Genomic DNA, 16514 nt, shown 5'->3' with positions numbered 1-16514 from the left:
AGGCACCCAGGGCTTGTTTTCTTGAGCCCCTGCTGTTGGGCGAGGGGCTTTAAGATGTCCTCAGTCCTCGTTCCCTTTGGAGGAAGCCCTGATTATCTTCCTTTTGTGATTTTCCTTTCCGTTGTTCCGTTTTTCAGATTGAGATATCATTCACGTATCACAAAGTCCACCATTTTACTTTAGTTTTTAATTTTTTTAATGTTTATTGATTTTTGAGAGACAGACAGAGTGGAGATGGATGGGCGGAGAGGGAGACACAGAATCCGGAGCAGGCCCCAGGCTCTGAGCTGTCAGCACGGAGCCTGACGTGGGGCTTGAACTCACAAACTGTGAGATCATGATCTGAGCCGAAGTCGGTCGCTTAACCGACTGAGCCACCCACACTCCCCATAAAGTCCACCATTTGAAAGTGTCCAGTTCTGTGGTTTTTGAAATGCACGGGGTTGTGCAGAACATTCCAGAACATTTTCATCACCCCAAAAAGAAACCTCGTACCTGTTAGTATCACTCCCCCTTCTCCCCTTCCCCCGTGTCCTTTTGGTTTCATCAGTAAGGTTTTTACTATGTTTGTCCTGCTCTTAAGCTCGAAGCTCCTGGAGCAGAGGGGACGTCACGGGCCCAGGCTCACCAGCCACCAGCTGGGCTCCCCCCAGAGCAGATGTTCCTTCCAAGCCCCTCAGTTCCGTTCCTCAAAGCATGCAGAGAATGCAGCAAATTCAGAGTTTTTATAAAAACCCTATTCCGCCCCAAAGACAACTCCTGGTCACTTTTTTTTTTTTTAACGTTTATTTATTTTTGAGACAGAGAGAGACAGAGCATGAACAGGGGAGGGGCAGAGAGAGAGGGAGACAGAGAATCCGAAACAGGCTCCAGGCTCTGAGCTGTCAGCAGAGAGCGCCATGTGGGACTCGAACCCACAGACCACGAGATCATGACCTGACCCAAAGTAAGGTAGCATTTCCTGTGATACCCCAGCCTCTCACCATGCACGTCGTGGTGGACGGGGCCTGCCTCCTCACCGGGTCCCAGCGGTTAGAATCCAAGTTGTTTCCTTGTTCTCTAGTGATAAATTTGTGAACTCCTGGAATGTGTAACATACATTCTTATCCGGGCTGGCTCCGAAAATGAGGTCTGAGACGTGGTGTTTGTGGGGTCAGAAGTCAGCCATCTGTGTGGTTCTCAATGCAAGCTGAAGGGCGGCCGAATGAGACCGTCCTCACTGGTGAGCACGTGAAACCCTGGGGGAACGGATACGGCCCCTACCCCCTCTGTCATCCTTACACGCCCCTGCCCTGGGCACCTAGCCAAGGTTGGGGGGCTGCACCCAGCCCCCCCCCATATCTAAAGGCGCACGGTTTCCCTCCCTCCGAAGGGACAGCTGCCCGGCCACAGCAGGGACAAGACAGGCCCTACGGGAGGCCCTGCCCCATCATCAAAGTTATCTAGCTAGTCATTCATTCATTCATTCATTCATCCGTTGACTCACTCATTCACTCAGCAGATATTTTCTGAGCCTGCAGGCCGCAAACGAGAACTTTTGCCTTAACCACAAAGCGCGGTCCCATGAAGAGTGCGTGCCTGGGCAACCCGAGGCCATCTGCATTTTTGCGTGGGGACGCGTGCCCTTGTGCGGGAGCACCGAGGAGCGCCCCGGACTATCTCTTCTCTAGGATCAGATGCTCTGTCTGGTCCATCTCCCCGGACGAGACTGACTCTCTCCTTCGTGAGGCAGCAAAGGAGGCATCGCGGGGAGCCGGGGAGCCGGGTTTTGCAGGCCCTGGGAGCCCGCGTGTGCAGGAATTGTCAGTAACTGGGGCGGGAGGTGTCCCGCAGCTAAAGGGCCGCCTGCTCGGAGCCCCCCCCGGCCCCCTCCTCTGGGTTGCAGGAGGCAGCATTTACTGAGCACCTGCTGTGTGCCGCATCTCGCTGGGCCCTGGAGGGGTAGCCGGGGGTGGGAAACACCACCTCTGACCCCGTGAGCCTCAGGGCCTGCCAGCTAATGGCACCGTTCTCGCGGTCGGTGCCGTGCAGGGAGGTTGTGGGTGCCGTAACGGCATGTCGCAGAACATACCCTGCTGTGCAGGAGACCCCCCGGGAGGGGCCCTCGAAATAGGAAGCAAGATAAGCCGAGAGCGGATACATGCGCTCCCTGAATCAACATATACTGCCTTATTTCACTGCCCCGCCGGGGCTGCTATCTGTTGACGCTGTGCCTAATAAGCCCTGAGAAGGACTCTTTTTTTTTTCTTTTTTTTTCACGCGAGGCTTGGAACGGGATGTAGCATCTTAAAAAATTTTTTCAAGTTTATTTATTTTGAGAGAGAGACAGAGAGAGCAGGGGAGGGGCAGAGAGAGAGGGAGAGACAGAACATCCCAAGCTCTGTCAGCGCAAAACCTGATGCGGGGCTCGAACCCACAAACTGCGAGATCATGACCTAAGCTGAAGTCAGGAGTCGGATGCTAAACCGACTGAGCCACCCAGGCGCCCCGGGAAAGACTTTTCTTACCTTTGTTTTATAGATGAGGAAAGTGAAACACAGAAATGTGTGTAACCTGCCCAAGATCTCACCGTTGGTGTCACCTCTGGATGCTTCCAGCGGCCAGGCCCTGGGCAGGGGAGGTCAGAAGCGCAGGAATCCAGCCTTTGCCCCTCAGGTCTTGGGAGGACAGAAACACAGGAACCAGAGTTACAGCATCAGTGGAGAGTGGCGCTCAGCTTAGCGGGCAGAAGTGCAGTCCAAGAGGACTTCCTTGAGGAGGCAGGGCCTGAGGCAGACCCAAGGAAATGAGTAAAGAGCTACCCAGTGGAACCTATGCAGTTGGGGTTGGGGACACTTCCAGAGTGGAGGGTTGCTTGGCACTCTCAGGGAACTGAGGTCACTGGGCACATGAACAGGGGAAGGAGGCAGGACGAGTGAGACCAGGAGAGGCAGGAGCAAGGGGGAGCCAGTGAAGGGTGTTGCCTGAACTCGAAGGGCTTGCCCGCAGAGAACCGAGTGGGGAGGCTGGCACAGTGAGGACAGAGCAGGAATCCAGAAAGATTCCAGATCAGAATTTACCTGGGACTTTCCTGAGCTCCACTGCCGACCGGCACAGAGCCTCACGTTTTGGGTCTGGAAGAAGTAGTGAGTCTTCTTCAGCATGTCCCTTTCTTGGGGGAGCGGGGGGCTCCGAAGAGGAGACTTTGGGGGAGCTCGTGTAGTCAGGGAAGGCTTCCTGGAGGAGGCAATTTTTTGCTGCCCTTGATGAGCTGAGGAGGGAGAGAGCATGTCCGGTAGGCGTCTCTGAGTAAGTACAGGAGAAGAAGCAGAGACCAGGTCCAGTTCTAAAACAGAGGTGAGCAAGGTAAATTTGCACCTTATTCCGCAGACAGTAGGGAGCCATTGAAGATTGTTGAGCTGGAAGAGAGTCATCACTGAGGCTGGATTCAGGTAGAGGCAGCTGGGTGAGTGTACAGGAGGGGAGTGTGAGGTGGGGGCCTCCCTGGGAAGTGTATAAGCAGGCTTTGTCCAAATTGAGGTCTTGAGACCCTAAGTGGCCCAGGGAGGGGATCACCCACCACCCTGAAGCCCTGAGGTTCCCCGGAGCCAGTAACAATCGCCTGGCTTCTCCCCCAAACCTTTTCCAGTGGCAGGGAAGTAACCATAGCAAAGGGCTCATCTGCTCAGTCTTCAAGTCAGGGGAAGGTGGGACCTGGGACAGGTTTGAATTATTCACCCAGCAGGGGCTGGGAGGAGGGGCCCAGCCTCTGGCCACCCTTAACTCTGTGACTTCCAGGTAGGGGGTCTTGCTTCCAGGCTGCAGTTCCTGGCCAGCAAACCAGGCTTCTTGGTCCTCCGTTATCGCCCAAGAAAAATCTAGAAACATCGTGTGCCTCTAATGAAGTGTGCTGTCTCCTGCACTCATGTTCTAGAGCTCTGGGGGGGGGGGGGGGGGGAGCAGGCAGTGGGGGAAGGCTCTTAGAGGCAGGATCTGGGGGAGGGGAGGGGTGGGAGGAGCCCCACGGTTCCACCTTCTTGCCCAAGCTCTGGGAGGCTTCTCTTCAGAAAGGGAGTTTTGTCTGTGGCCACCTCCGTGGGACACCTGGCTGTGCCAGCTGTGCAAACACTGCTTGTCCCCCAGAGGCCTCCCGTGGCCTCTGTTAACATCAGCCAGGGAGCCTTGGTGACTGTTCACTGGCGTGGAACTTCCACGGTTAGGAACCGGCCGCCGTTTGCAGTTCACTTGCACGCAAGATGAAGAATCTTGGAGGGGGTGGGGACAGGACGTCAACCAGACAGCTCTTCGTTTAATGTGGAAATTAAGTTTCTTGGCTCAACTGGATGGTGTCCGTCGGGGTGGCAAACAGAAGCAGGAAGCGTGTGTGGGTTTCGATCTTTCCCATATTTAATGAGCACTTACTATGTGCGGTGCAAGGTGTTCTTGGGGACCCAAGATGACAGTCCCTGCCCTGACTTCTGGGTAGTGGGCAGAATCTTAGGTTTGCAGTTTCAGAGGGGCCCGGGGGTAATTGGGCTCCTCCTCACGGGCCCCCACAAAGTCCCCGTATCTGAACGTGTGATCCGTCACACAGTGGGGAGGGGCAAGCTCAGGGGCTGCCATCGGTCCAAAGGTGGAGCAGGAAAGTCGTTGAAAAGCGACTCCTGGCCTCACCCTGGGCTGAGACGGGAAGACCCAGGTTCGGGTCCAGCTCTGCCACTTTCACTGCTTATGATTCTGGACGAGCTGCTTCATCCCAAACCCAGGATCACCCTTCCCTTCCAGAAGGCGCGCACATGGCCATACTATGCACCCGTGCTCCATAGGCATCAGGGAGTCGCCGTGTCTACCTTGCACGTCCACAGGGGCAAAGAGGGCTGTGCCCACCAGAGCTCTGAGCCCCTAGCTTGTCATTTACCATTTCAGTAAGCGGACGACAAAGCGGTGCCCCCAGCGGGGGTCGCCTCTCCAGGAAGTCCAAGCTCCCAGCTCAGTCTGTCCGGTTCCTATTGTTCCCCTAAAGCTGATCCTCCCAGGGAGCTGTGGGGGGACAGTGCCCATCTGCATGTGTAGTGGCCTCCTACTCACCCCCCCTCCGCCCCTGCCTCGCGTGAAGTAACACCCCGGAGCTGAGATTGCATTTGCCAGGATGGGGAGAGAGGCAGGGAGAGCAATGAGGGACGGGGAGGGGTGGGCCTTGGAGTGCCTGCCCCCTGCAGGGTCCTGGCCATTCCCGTGACACCCCAGTTCCCACCCACCCTCCGACCTCCCTCCAGGGCCGCCTTGTGGCAGATCTCTTCCTGCGAGAGCTCCACGGTCTACACCCCCGTGCTGGCCCGCAGTGGCTATGCTTCCTGTCTTTTTATTCCACCCAGTATAGTCTCCTGCTCATTCCCCGATACCCACTAGCCTTCCAAGGCATGCCTCCCTTCTCTTTACGTTCTGGCAGTTTTCAGACCCGCACCGCAGCTGAGAGCCCACTACGGTAACCGCCCCCGTACCCTCCCCCTGGAAGGGGGGCTCCCCACCTGTTAACCTTTGAAGACCATTGGCCTCTCCCTCCTTCCGGTAAACACACGCGCACGCATTTATCGTTTGCTGAACCATCCGAAGGACAGCTCACCCCTAACCACCTGAGCACCTGTCAGCTGATACTAAGAGCCCCGTCCTGTTCATCGCGCCCGCGGGATGAGACACTCCTTCTGTCTCTAACATCAGTTCTCATTTAGACAGCTACCCAAAGATACGTTGTGTAGCTGGAAAATGTGCTTTTTAGCCGGACGTGCAGCGTTCTGTGGCCGATGAGCCGTGGTCCGTCCGCCTGGGTCTTCATTTGAAATCCCTTTGGGTTGAAGCCTCACCCGTGAGTCTGTTGTCGCCCCGCGTGTCAACTGCTCCCTCCCAGGGAAGCCGCACAGTGAGAGCACTCTCGTTATGTTTTACCCGACTCCCGTCCAGAAACCATCGAAACTACCACCAGCAACGTACTAACAAAGTTTCTGGCATGTGGTGAGGGCTCGGATGCCAGACGCTTAGCTAAGCGCTTGATGGGGATTATCTCATTTAATCCTCGAAGCATCTTCTGGACCTGATCCTGATTTCATCATTCTGTGTTTGAAAACTTAAGAAACCGAGGGGGCGTTGACTTTGTGCCCAGAGTCGTATCGGCAGGATTAAACCCGCCCGTCTGACCCCAGGACTCTTGACCCTGCTGCAGGCAGGGTACGAGAAGCCTGAGGCACACAGGCTGTGTGGGGAGGTAGCAGCTGTGTAGCACGGGGGACCGCGGGTCCCACAGCCGGAACAGGGGAGTCCTGGGGACGTGGGGGTATGGTGAACAGCGCAGGGGGCACTCTACCCAGCAACAGAGCCGCCCCACTTTGCGGCTGGGGGTGACAAGACCAGTTAACCTCCTCCACCACAGAGCGTGTTCAGCTCTGAGTGGCTATTTTTAGGGTCTGGTACTATGTGCAGTGACAGAAATAATCCATTTCGGTCTTGGAATGGGTCCACTTTTCCTCTAGGGAAGGGCAAGCTTCCTGCCTCCTGGTCAGCCTCCTGGAAGCTCATCCCCACGGCCCCAGAATGCCAGCTCGGGCACCCTGAAGCTTGGCCCCGGGGTGAGGCTGGGGCCCGGACAGGCCTGCCTTCCCTCTCCCCTAGAATGCCAGGGCAGTGCTCTGAGGTCCCGGGGGCGGGAAGCCGCAAACAACTGTGGTTTCCAGATGCTTCTGCTCCCCTGGCAAAGCTCGCCCTTTTGGAAGTATGGTGACCACCGGTCTGAAACTGACCACCGTCAGTGGGTTCTGTCCGGGGCCGAGAGCCAGGAGCGGGGGCCCTGAGGCTGGGAGCAGGGCGGGCAGACCCAGACTGGCCAACGGTTGGATTGGCCTGAAATCCTGTGTTCCCACCCCCACCCCCACGCCCCCGTTTGCAGCCTCAGGCCTGGGCTTCTCTCCCCGGGACTCCTCCAAACCTGCCGAGAAAGACTCCCCAGAGCAGAGCCTTGGCCGCACCAGCACCCCTTAGCCATGCACACGCCCAGCGGTTCACCGACGACGCGCCTTCCCCGCTGTATCTGCAGCAGCTCCCTGGCAACCTCCCCTGGGCAGGGTGGAGCCAGGGTTTGGGGTTTGTCACTGTCCGAGAGCCCGAAGCCTGTGTCCTCTGCCCTCCTCCCACATGCTCTCGGGAGACCCCCCCCCCCCACCTTGCCCCGCTGGAATGCGGAACTCAGGTCCGAGGGGCAGAGGAGCTCCCACCTGCACGGTGAAGGCCTCGCGGGGTCCACTGAGACCACTTGAAGGCGACGCCTGGGTGTGAGATTCATGGTGTCCCAATTGGAGCCCCTGCTGGCCCAATGCCTCTGCTTTACAGTCCTGGAGCTAAGCCTTGCGGGCGGGGGGGGGCGGGGGCGGGGGGGGCTTCCCTGCGTGGGCTGGTGGCCAAGGTGGGTCTGGAAGGCATTCCACGGTGCCAGAATGAGATTGCCCTGCCATTTACTACCCAGTGAACTTGGGGTCCGTCAGCTTCCCTCTCTGGGCCTCAGTTTCCGACCCTGTGAAATGGGAGCAGGGCTGACTTTTCAGCCTATTGTGCGTCCATAAGTAGATGAACAGCGTTCAGACAGCATCCCTGATTCGCCGATGTCTGGGCCCCTCTTCAGAGCCCCCTCCCTTATTGGGGACCTGGTCCTTCTTCCTGGTCAGTGCCCAGAGCAGAGCATGAGGTCTGTTTCCTAGTCGGACCTGGGTTTGAATCCTGGCTCTTACGCGTCCGGTGCGTCCACAAGCAGATGGGCATCGGTCCCCACTGGTGGATTGTAAATTCAGAGAAGTTGGCCGGCTCTGGGAATGGTCTCTGTGGGAGTGGCATCGGCTGCCCTGGGGCCTTTGCCCCATCCTGGGAAGGTGGATACAAGCAAGGGATGATGTTGGGGGCCACCCCCGACCTCGGGTCTGGCAGGGTGACGGAGCACTGACCAAGGTGGGCGGAAGTTGGGGGATGAGAGGCGGGGAACAGGGGAGGTCGGGGGGTGGGAACCGTGCGGCCCGGACAGAGTAGAGCTGCCACCGTCCCTCATCCACTCATCTCACACCTCCGCGGGCCGGGCGCTGAGCCTGGCGGAGAATGAAGCCGACCGGGGCCAGCGCCCCGGTGAGGGTGACGCCCCGGGGACTCATACCCCCTGCCCGGGATGGTAACCACTCACCGTGTGCAGCCATCAGAATTGAAATGCACCAAAATTAAATAAAACTCACAGTCTGTTTTCTTCGCTTGCACCAGCCGTATCTCTTCTGGTGGGAATGGCGACCGTCTGGGGGCAGCGCAGGTGTAGCCCCCCTCCGTCCCTGCACAGAGCTCCCCCGGACAGCGCTCACTGAGGAGAGGACTTTGGCTTTTCTTCGAAGGATGTGGGAAGCCGCTGGGTGCTTTCGGGTTGTGAGCAGCTTAGAATGGGCAGGCAGAGGGTGGATATGCCAAAGCTGACACGGCCTCGTGTTAGCATGCGGCGACATGAGTGAGCCTTCCGGAATTTTCTGAAGAAGGCTTCAGGGGTTCTGCCCTAATGGAAAGGGACACTTAAGATTTTCGTCGCCAAATATATTACAGTGGTGCCTGAGATGGCTGGCCACCGTCGGGGCCCCGCGACTCACGGGGTGGACTGTCGGGACACCCCAGCCCCGGGGGGCTCTCAGTGCTGCCCCTTAGAATTTCAGAACTGAGCTCCTGGTTCTGGGGAGCGTGTTTCCTCTGGAGGTCTGTCCTGGGGCTCTCTCTTCTGACCCCCCACGTAACAGACTAAAAGTGTCTCCCGACTCGTGATTTCAGCTCAGGTCATGATCTCAAAACTCGTGAGTTCGAGCCCCGCGTCGGGCTCTCTGCTGTCAGCACAGAGCTTGCTTCGGATCCTCTGTCTCCCTCTCTCTCTCCGCCCCTGCCCCTACCCCAAGATAAAACCTTTTAAAAAGCCTTTCCCCCTGCTCTTCTTCCCAGACTTTCCCCTTTTGTGGGAAGCCGCCTCCCTCTCCAGCCAGCCTGGCCTGATCGCCCTTTCTCAGCAGCAGGACCAATGGGCTCACTAGCCTGTGGTTACCATGGCAACCGGAGCTGGGCAGGTGGGAGTCCAGGTGGGGCCTCACTCGGTTTCCCCTCCTTGGAAGCCGTCTTGCCTGAGGCCAGCCCAGCCTTCCTAGGGCAGCACGGTCCTCCTCACTGTCGTCCAGACAGCCTCCCTGATTCCCCAGTGGCTGAGCCCCTCTTCCGGTCTCCCGCCCTGACTGAGGACCTGGCCCTTCTTCCGGGTCAGTGCCCAGAACAGAGCGTGAGGTTTGTTTCCTAGTCGGACCTGGGTTTGAATCCTGGCTCTCACTCGCTAAGGGATCTCGGGCGGTCGCCAGCCCCCTCAGCGCTCTGGTGCGCCACACCTACAGTGGGAATGACAGTCCTGGTACAGGGTGTGTCTGAGCAGACGCCTGTGATGCGCAGAGAGCCCCGTGTGCAGCCCGCGTTGCACTCTGTAGCTGTGCGTTGGAGACACGTGCACCTGCGTGTACCCGCGTCCTGTGGGCCAGGCTCCAGTCCTGAGTCTCAGAGTGCTCTTCTGCGGGACCGGCTAGGACAGGTGAACATTTGGATTCTGGGGGTTTGTGAGCTGGTCAGGGAGCCTCGGTGATTACTGCCACTCTGACCCTCCCGGTGCTCACCCCCAGGATCCCTGGGCTGTCTGGAGGGAGTCGGGTGGCATCCTTAGGAACCCTCCTGGAGCTCTGTGTTCTTCCAAGACGCAAGTCTGATAGAAACAGGGAGAGAAATCCTGGGGGCCCCCCCACCCCCCGCCCTGGCGCTGGCCCCCTGTCTACCTCCGGCCCCCTAGGAGTGTCCCAGGAACCCAGTATGAAAACCACAGGGCCCATTCCACCAGTATGAGGGTGGTGATGGCAGCCCGACTCTGGAGCGAGAACTGGAAATAACAAAGTCACTACTGACTGCTGGATACCATCATTGATATGAATATCATGGCGGAGGACATGGAGCCCCAGCCCCATAAGGCACTTGTCACCGAGGTTCCTGCCCTGCTGAGCTGCCTGATGCATGTCTGCTCGGTGCTCCTGGCCCGGGACCCCGGATCCCATCCACCTTTGACAGACGAGGGCACCGAGGCCCAGAGGGCGGGGCTGGCCGGGGTCACACAGCCACCCCTGTCCCTGCAGCCCTGCCCCGCCCCCCACACACACACCCCGCAGGACCTGGGACCCAGCAGTCACAGGCCTGCCTTCCGTGTCCTCCCCTCCCTCCCCCAGAGCTGCCCTCCTCGGAGCACCTGAGCGTGGCAGGCGCCACCTGGCTGGCCCTGAACGTGGTGTCGGGCGGGGGTGGCTTCTCCGGCTCACAGCCCATCGGCGTGACCAAGATTGCCAAGTCAGTCATCGCCCCGCTGGCCGACCAGAACATCTCCGTGTTCATGCTGTCTACCTACCAGACAGACTTCATCCTGGTGAGCCGGGGCCCCGCCCGCCGGGGCCGTGGGTGGGGTGGTCCACAGTGGTCCCTGGCCCCGTCCCGTGATCCGCTCACGGAGACGTCAGGGGTGTCTGGGGGTCATCGGTCAGGGGTCAGCACCACCCAGGTGGGGCTTCGGGGCCCTGCCCGGCCCCACACACCGCCTGCCTTTCGCAAGCCATGCTTGCTTTGACCCGGGGGCCAGGAAGTAAGGGGCACAGACCTGCACCTCCCGGCCCTCCGTGCGGTGTCCTCTGCCCTGCATCCTCCCAGCTGCCCCTGGGGAGGCGCACACACCCGGTTCCAGGCTCCCATCCGCCCCCCCCCCCCTCCAGGGTTGCAGGAGGGTCAGGGGCCACGGGCCACTCACATCCTTGACTCCCCGCCCCCAGGTGCGTGAACGGGACCTGCCCTTCGTCACGCACACCTTGTCGTCAGAGTTCACCATCCTGCGGGTCGTCAATGGTGAGACGGTAGCAGCCGAGAACCTCGGCATCACCAATGGCTTCGTGAAACCCAAGATGGGTGAGTTGGGGCGGGGGGGTGCCCTACAGGGGAGACCCCGAGAAGTGACCAGGTCCCACCCCAGAGCGGCCCCAGAGCGGAGCGTGCATTAAGCACCAGCGTAACATAGCGTAACAATCCTGGCCAGACGTTGCTGTCAAGGGTTAGCAAGGAGGGGAGACACGGACACAGCCGGCGATGGCCAGAGGCCACTCCCCACCCACCCAGGGTATCAGGGTATCAGGGCAGACCTCCCAGAGGCAGTGACTCTCGAACTGAAGCTTGGGGCACAAGTAGGAGCTCAGCCAAGTGGTGGAGGTTGGAAAGGGCATTCCAGGCAGACAGCAGGGCATGTGCAAAGGCCCGGGGGTCTGGAGGTGAGCCTGGAGAATCAGGAGAGCTATGGGTGATATTGGAGGCTACAGGAGGGACAAGGGCCAGGTCTCCTCCACCTTCCCGGGCCCTCCTGCCCGATGCTGCTCTTCCCTGAGCACCTGATGTCTTTGCTGAGCCCTGAGCATCAGGCCTGAGCACCTGATGTCTTTGCTCTCCCAGTCCAGAGGCCTGTCATCCACCCTCTGTCCAGCCCAAGCAACAGGTTCTGTGTCACCAGCCTGGACCCTGACACGCTGCCTGCGGTCGCCACACTCCTCATGGACGTCATGTTCTACTCCAACGGGTACGGCCCCCTTGGGCATGAGAGGCTACAGGGGTATCAGGGGGATGGACATGACTCTGCCCAGGAGCCCCAGTCCGAGGAGGGAGACACAGACCTGCCCTGAAAGCTGGTCTGGTGGCGGAGGGGGGTGGAGGGGGTGCATCACGGCTCTACCCAAAAGGCCCGCTCCAAGAGGGGAGACATTCTTCCTGGAGAACCCCGAAACTGGGGGAAGCCCCGAGTGCACATGTACATGTGATGAACACCCCACTGTCATCCCCTGAGGTCCAAGGGCAAGAGCCCAGTCAGTCGAGGAGCCAGGACCTTGGGATTTTTCGTTCGGCAGACAATAGGCTTTGCATTTTTCCTCAGAGCGGATTTTAAGTTTAGGCCAACGCTGAGTGGGGTGGGACCAGGGGCCAGTGAGCTGGCCGTGACCACAGCCTGTGCCCTGAGACTGGGATCGGTGCAGGGACAGAGGACGCTGCTGAGGAAGGGACACGTGTAGTCTGCACTCGGGGCCTTCCGGGTCTCCGGCTCTGCGAAGTGTGGTGCACGCCTCGGTGAACGCCGTGGGCTCATCTGTATCTCACCAATGACGAGACTGCGGGGGGCGGGGGGCACAGGTTCAGGGTCACCCAGCAGGGCGGGGTCAGGGCCAAGTCCTGGGGCTTTCCCGGGCTTCCCAGCACTGTGTGCCGAGGCCCGTGAGCGGGCAGGCGGGCCGGGTGGGGTTCCGGGTGCAGTGGGGGCCCACTGCCCCCCCTCACCAGCGCCCCCTCCCCGGCCCCCCAGAGTGAAGGACCCCATGGCCGCCGGTGAGGACTGCGGCCACATCCGCTTCTTCTCCTTCTCCCTCATTGAGGGCTACATCTCCCTGGTGATGGACGTGCAGACCCAGCAGAGGTGAGTCGGGCCCAGGGTGGGCTGGCTCCGTGGTGGGCACGTCACCTACTTCGTACCTAGTGGGTGCTCAGCACAGCCCTGCCTCGTGGGTGAGCTGCGCCCATCTTTCAGATGACAGCAGCTCAGAGAGACGAAGGCCTGGGGCCGTCCGGGCGCTCCCCGTCTCTGGGGCCGGGGCTGGCGATGGCATCCCTCGTGCAAATTGGCTAAGGGGGGCATTTGTTCCAAAGCCCGCTCCCAGCCTTGCCCTCCCCTTCTGCCCAGATGAGGAGAGCACAGAGAGGGGGTCCTTGACACCTGGAGCTCCCGAGCCCCCTCGCTGTGGCCCCGCATCAGTGCCCCGAGGGCCGGCCAAGGGACCACGACCAACATTAGACTCTTGGTTTTTCTCTCTTTGTTAAGGTTCCCTAGTAATTTGTTGTTCACAAGTGCGTCCGGAGAGCTCTGGAAGATGGTGCGGATCGGAGGACAGCCCCTGGGATTTGGTGAGTCCCGTGGGGCTCCACACCGGTGGGTGGGGGGCCTAGCATCGCCGACCTCCGTCTAGGGTCCCTCACCCTGCGGTGCGGATGGGGAGGCTGAGGCTTGCCGAGCCGAGGTCCCCACCGCCACGGGCCCTTGACCGGCGAGCGACAGGAGGCACGGGCCTGCAGAGGACGGGAGGAGCTCCTTCAACCCAAGCGCCCTTGTTTTTAAGTCACTCGTTAGCCCCATCTGCTCACAGGCGGTGGCTGCTGTTGTTTTGATGAGTTTCCCTCGTGTAGATCAATACAGTTGCCGAACAGTCTCCCAGTAAGACTCCAGACACCCCCGCACTCACCCCTGAATATCTCACCCTTCCTGTTCTCTCCTCCGTAACCACGACAAACCGATCCCATGGGAAGAAATCCCCAGTGATTCCCCACGACTCCGTCCAGACTCGGTTTCCACAACTGCCCAAACAGTGTCTTTGGGCAGATAGTGTTTTCCTTGAGCATTTTACAAGGGGCCACAGGGCTCAGGGCCCTCGGTAGGTAGCAGGGCCACGTGGCACCGATCCGCCCGGTACTGGGTGGGGGCTGCTGGCCCCGTCACCAGGGATGCAGCCATCAGAAAGGATTTCTTTAGGCTGGACTCGCCAGATGCCAGAGCTCGAACCCGAGAGAGGCTGTCAGTAAGTTACAGGGCAGTCGTTTCTGGGAGCATCCTCGGCCAGCCCTGAGCACTGATTTCCCACAGATGGAGTGAAGAATGTTCCAGATAAAGCTCAGACTGCTCCGGGGGCCATCGTGTCAGCCCTGGGCGCTCAGTTCCTGGGACAGGAGATGGAGGTGGCAGGGCATTTTGACCTGAGGGCGAAGGGTCAGAGAGGGAGCCATGTCCTGCCTCCTGCCTCACCGCCTCTGGATGAGCCTGCAGGTGGACAGTAACTAGCGGGACGGGACAGGTCCCCCCACCCCCACCTCCCACCCCAGCTCTGCTCACATCAAGGCCACAGCCAGAGCCATGCTGGGGGCAGGACAGTAGGCTGTTCTCTGGAGTGCTGGGAAATGTACACTGATGGCTCCTGGTCCAACCCTGGGACCCACAGCCTGCCTCTCAGGACCTCCTCCTCCACAAACCCCAGCCCTTCTCCCGCCTACTTGTGCAGGGTCATGGGGATGTGGAGATGAGCCCTGGGCTGGAAGAAAGCGGCGAGACCGCAGGCAGGCTGCTTAACCTCTGAGCCTCAGTTTCCTACCATGTAAGATAAGGGTGACCGTAGATGCTGCGTCCGGGTGGCGAGCACGCATGTCTGTTACCCTAGGTGCTCAGCAGGCTGCATGTGCTGTCACCATCACATGGAAGGACCGGGTGATTGGAGAAGGGTCAGGAAGGGAGGGCTTCCCGGTGAAGGTGACTGGTGGATATTCACCTGGCCGCGGGGAGGAGAGGGCAGTAGCAGAGGTATGACGTGACACCCAGGTGGCTCCCGGCGGCCGTGCCCAGGGTGCAGAGTCCAAAGGTAGAGAGGGTGAGCTGGTCAGGTCACCACAGGCAGCGCGGCCAAGGCCAGACCGAAGGGCCTGTCACTATTTCTTCCTGAAGGTGGAGGCGTCCGGCAGAGCTCGGGCGGGCAAAGCGGGGGCCGCCGGGGGGTCACCAGGAGACTCAGGCCAGAAGCAGGAGGACACGCGTGTCGGCTCGCCTTTCAGCCCCCAGCTCTGGTTCCGAGTTGATCGAAATAGACCGCGTAGAATACAAAAACAGACAGTCCAAATAAAGAAGAGATACAGAGGGGATGGGTGGGTGAAACCCAAAACATCTCTCCATCGGCAAACGTCTGCGCGTCGCCGTGAGGCTGTTTTTGTCTGCGCGGCCCCGCGGGCGGGCAGCCAGGGGAAAGGGTGTGTGTAAGAATCGGCCGCGGAAGCTGGGTCTGCCTGCCTTCCCGGGACGCCGCGGGGTTCGAAGCCATGCTTCCCGCTATAAATAGCCCCGCAAGAAAAATAGCTTCCCGAGAATCCAAAGGATTCTAGACCGGCAGATCCCATATGTTTTCGAGCGTGGTTTGGAGTAAACACGTTTTCTAATCCTCACCCCGCGTGCGCACACGCACACAGCCCAGATTGCGTTTGCACAAAACCGTAGTCGCTCCAGCTCTGCGCTGCGCCGTTTGGTCTTTTCCTCTGCCGTCGCATCATTTTGTAAAATGCTGGCCACCGGCCTTCTAGGTGGGTGTCAGGATGGGTCCCAGCCCACAGTTGGAAAGGCGTCGTTCTAGACTCTAATCTCCCGCCTCCGTCTCTATCGGGATTGTTGCGTCTGGAGCTAAAGGGTCTAGGATACAACCAGTCTCCACCGCTTGGTGGCAGAGGGTCACCAGATGTGCAGGCCCCAGGCCTGTACGGCCACCGAAAGGGCCTTCGGATCCAGCCAGGAGCCCCCCGGCGGGCCAAGCGAAAAGCAGGAGTTTGAGAAGCCTAGCGAGTCGCCACACGGGTCCAGGGCTGGGCTGACAAGATCAGGAGCCGGGGCCAGGGAGTGAGGGGGCAGAGGGGAGGCTGGATGGGGTGATAATGGGGTGTTGCAGTGGTGCAGCCGGGGCTGTTTCCCGGGCTTCAGCCTCAGAGTCACGGGGGGACCTGGTGACCCGATCTGGCCTCTCCCACCCAGTCGGGGACAGTGTTGGGAAAAATGTACCATTGTCAAAATCCGAACAGTGGCTTTGGGAGAAGCCACCTGAAAACTTTTGAGTGGGTTGTGTTCGTGACTCAGAGTGGTCCTCGCACCCTGGAGGTCTTCCTGTAGGAGGAAGCCTTGAATGGTGCCTTCAAAACAGGATGCTGGAGGCGAGGGACTTTGCAGAAGTCCCGTTCGGGCCCCAAACAAATGCCTGGCACCGCCCTTAGGACAGGCAGAGGTCACTCATTACCCGGTGGGGACTCCTACGGGGAAGCTTACGCTCAGAGAGAGGAAGTGACTGGACCACTCTGGCTAGAAGAGAGTCAGACGGCGACAGGAGAGAGGGCGTGAACCCATGTCCTCCCGTCGGCCACAGCTCCATCTCGGAGAACTCGAGAGGTGGCGGGGAAGGAGGCCTGGAAACAGGACTGAAGCCGGACAGAGCTGGGCCGTGAGGAGCCCCACAGAGGGGAGCTCGTTGCTGGCCAGGGACATCCGAGAAGGCTCCCGGACGGAGGCGCCTTGCGCTAAGGTTTCAGGGCGCGAGGGGCAGGAGCGCTTAGACACTGCGGGTGCATGGCAGGCGCTGTCAGCAGAGCAGGGTGGAAGGCTGGCCGAGGAGGCTGAGCGTGGTCCCCACCTCTGTCCCCAGATGAGTGTGGCATCGTGGCCCAGATCTCCGAGCCCCTGGCTGCCGCAGACATCCCCGCCTACTACATCAGTACTTTCAAGTTCGACCACGCGCTGGTGAGTGTCGAGGGCGAGGGGGCGAGGGATGCCAGTCCGGGGCTCATGGCTACTTGCCCCCTCTTCCTGCCCC

The 16514-nt window shown here is 59.8% G+C and overlaps 1 protein-coding gene across 1 annotated transcript in view; it reads left to right on the top strand.

Annotated features, from left to right (window-relative positions):
• CASTOR2 (cytosolic arginine sensor for mTORC1 subunit 2) overlaps positions 1–16514 on the top strand; it is a 54301-nt gene that overhangs the window by 35637 nt on the left and 2150 nt on the right. Inside the window, exons 3-8 of the mRNA XM_047837940.1 lie at positions 10284–10477; positions 10875–11007; positions 11542–11665; positions 12440–12550; positions 12953–13035; positions 16347–16441. Coding sequence (XP_047693896.1) covers positions 10284–10477; positions 10875–11007; positions 11542–11665; positions 12440–12550; positions 12953–13035; positions 16347–16441 — 740 coding nt within the window. The remainder of the gene's footprint in view (positions 1–10283; positions 10478–10874; positions 11008–11541; positions 11666–12439; positions 12551–12952; positions 13036–16346; positions 16442–16514) is intronic.

Source organism: Prionailurus viverrinus, chromosome E3, assembly GCF_022837055.1.
Source record: "Prionailurus viverrinus isolate Anna chromosome E3, UM_Priviv_1.0, whole genome shotgun sequence".
NCBI lineage: Eukaryota > Metazoa > Chordata > Mammalia > Carnivora > Felidae > Prionailurus > Prionailurus viverrinus.
This window is presented reverse-complemented; position numbering and strand designations above follow the sequence as displayed.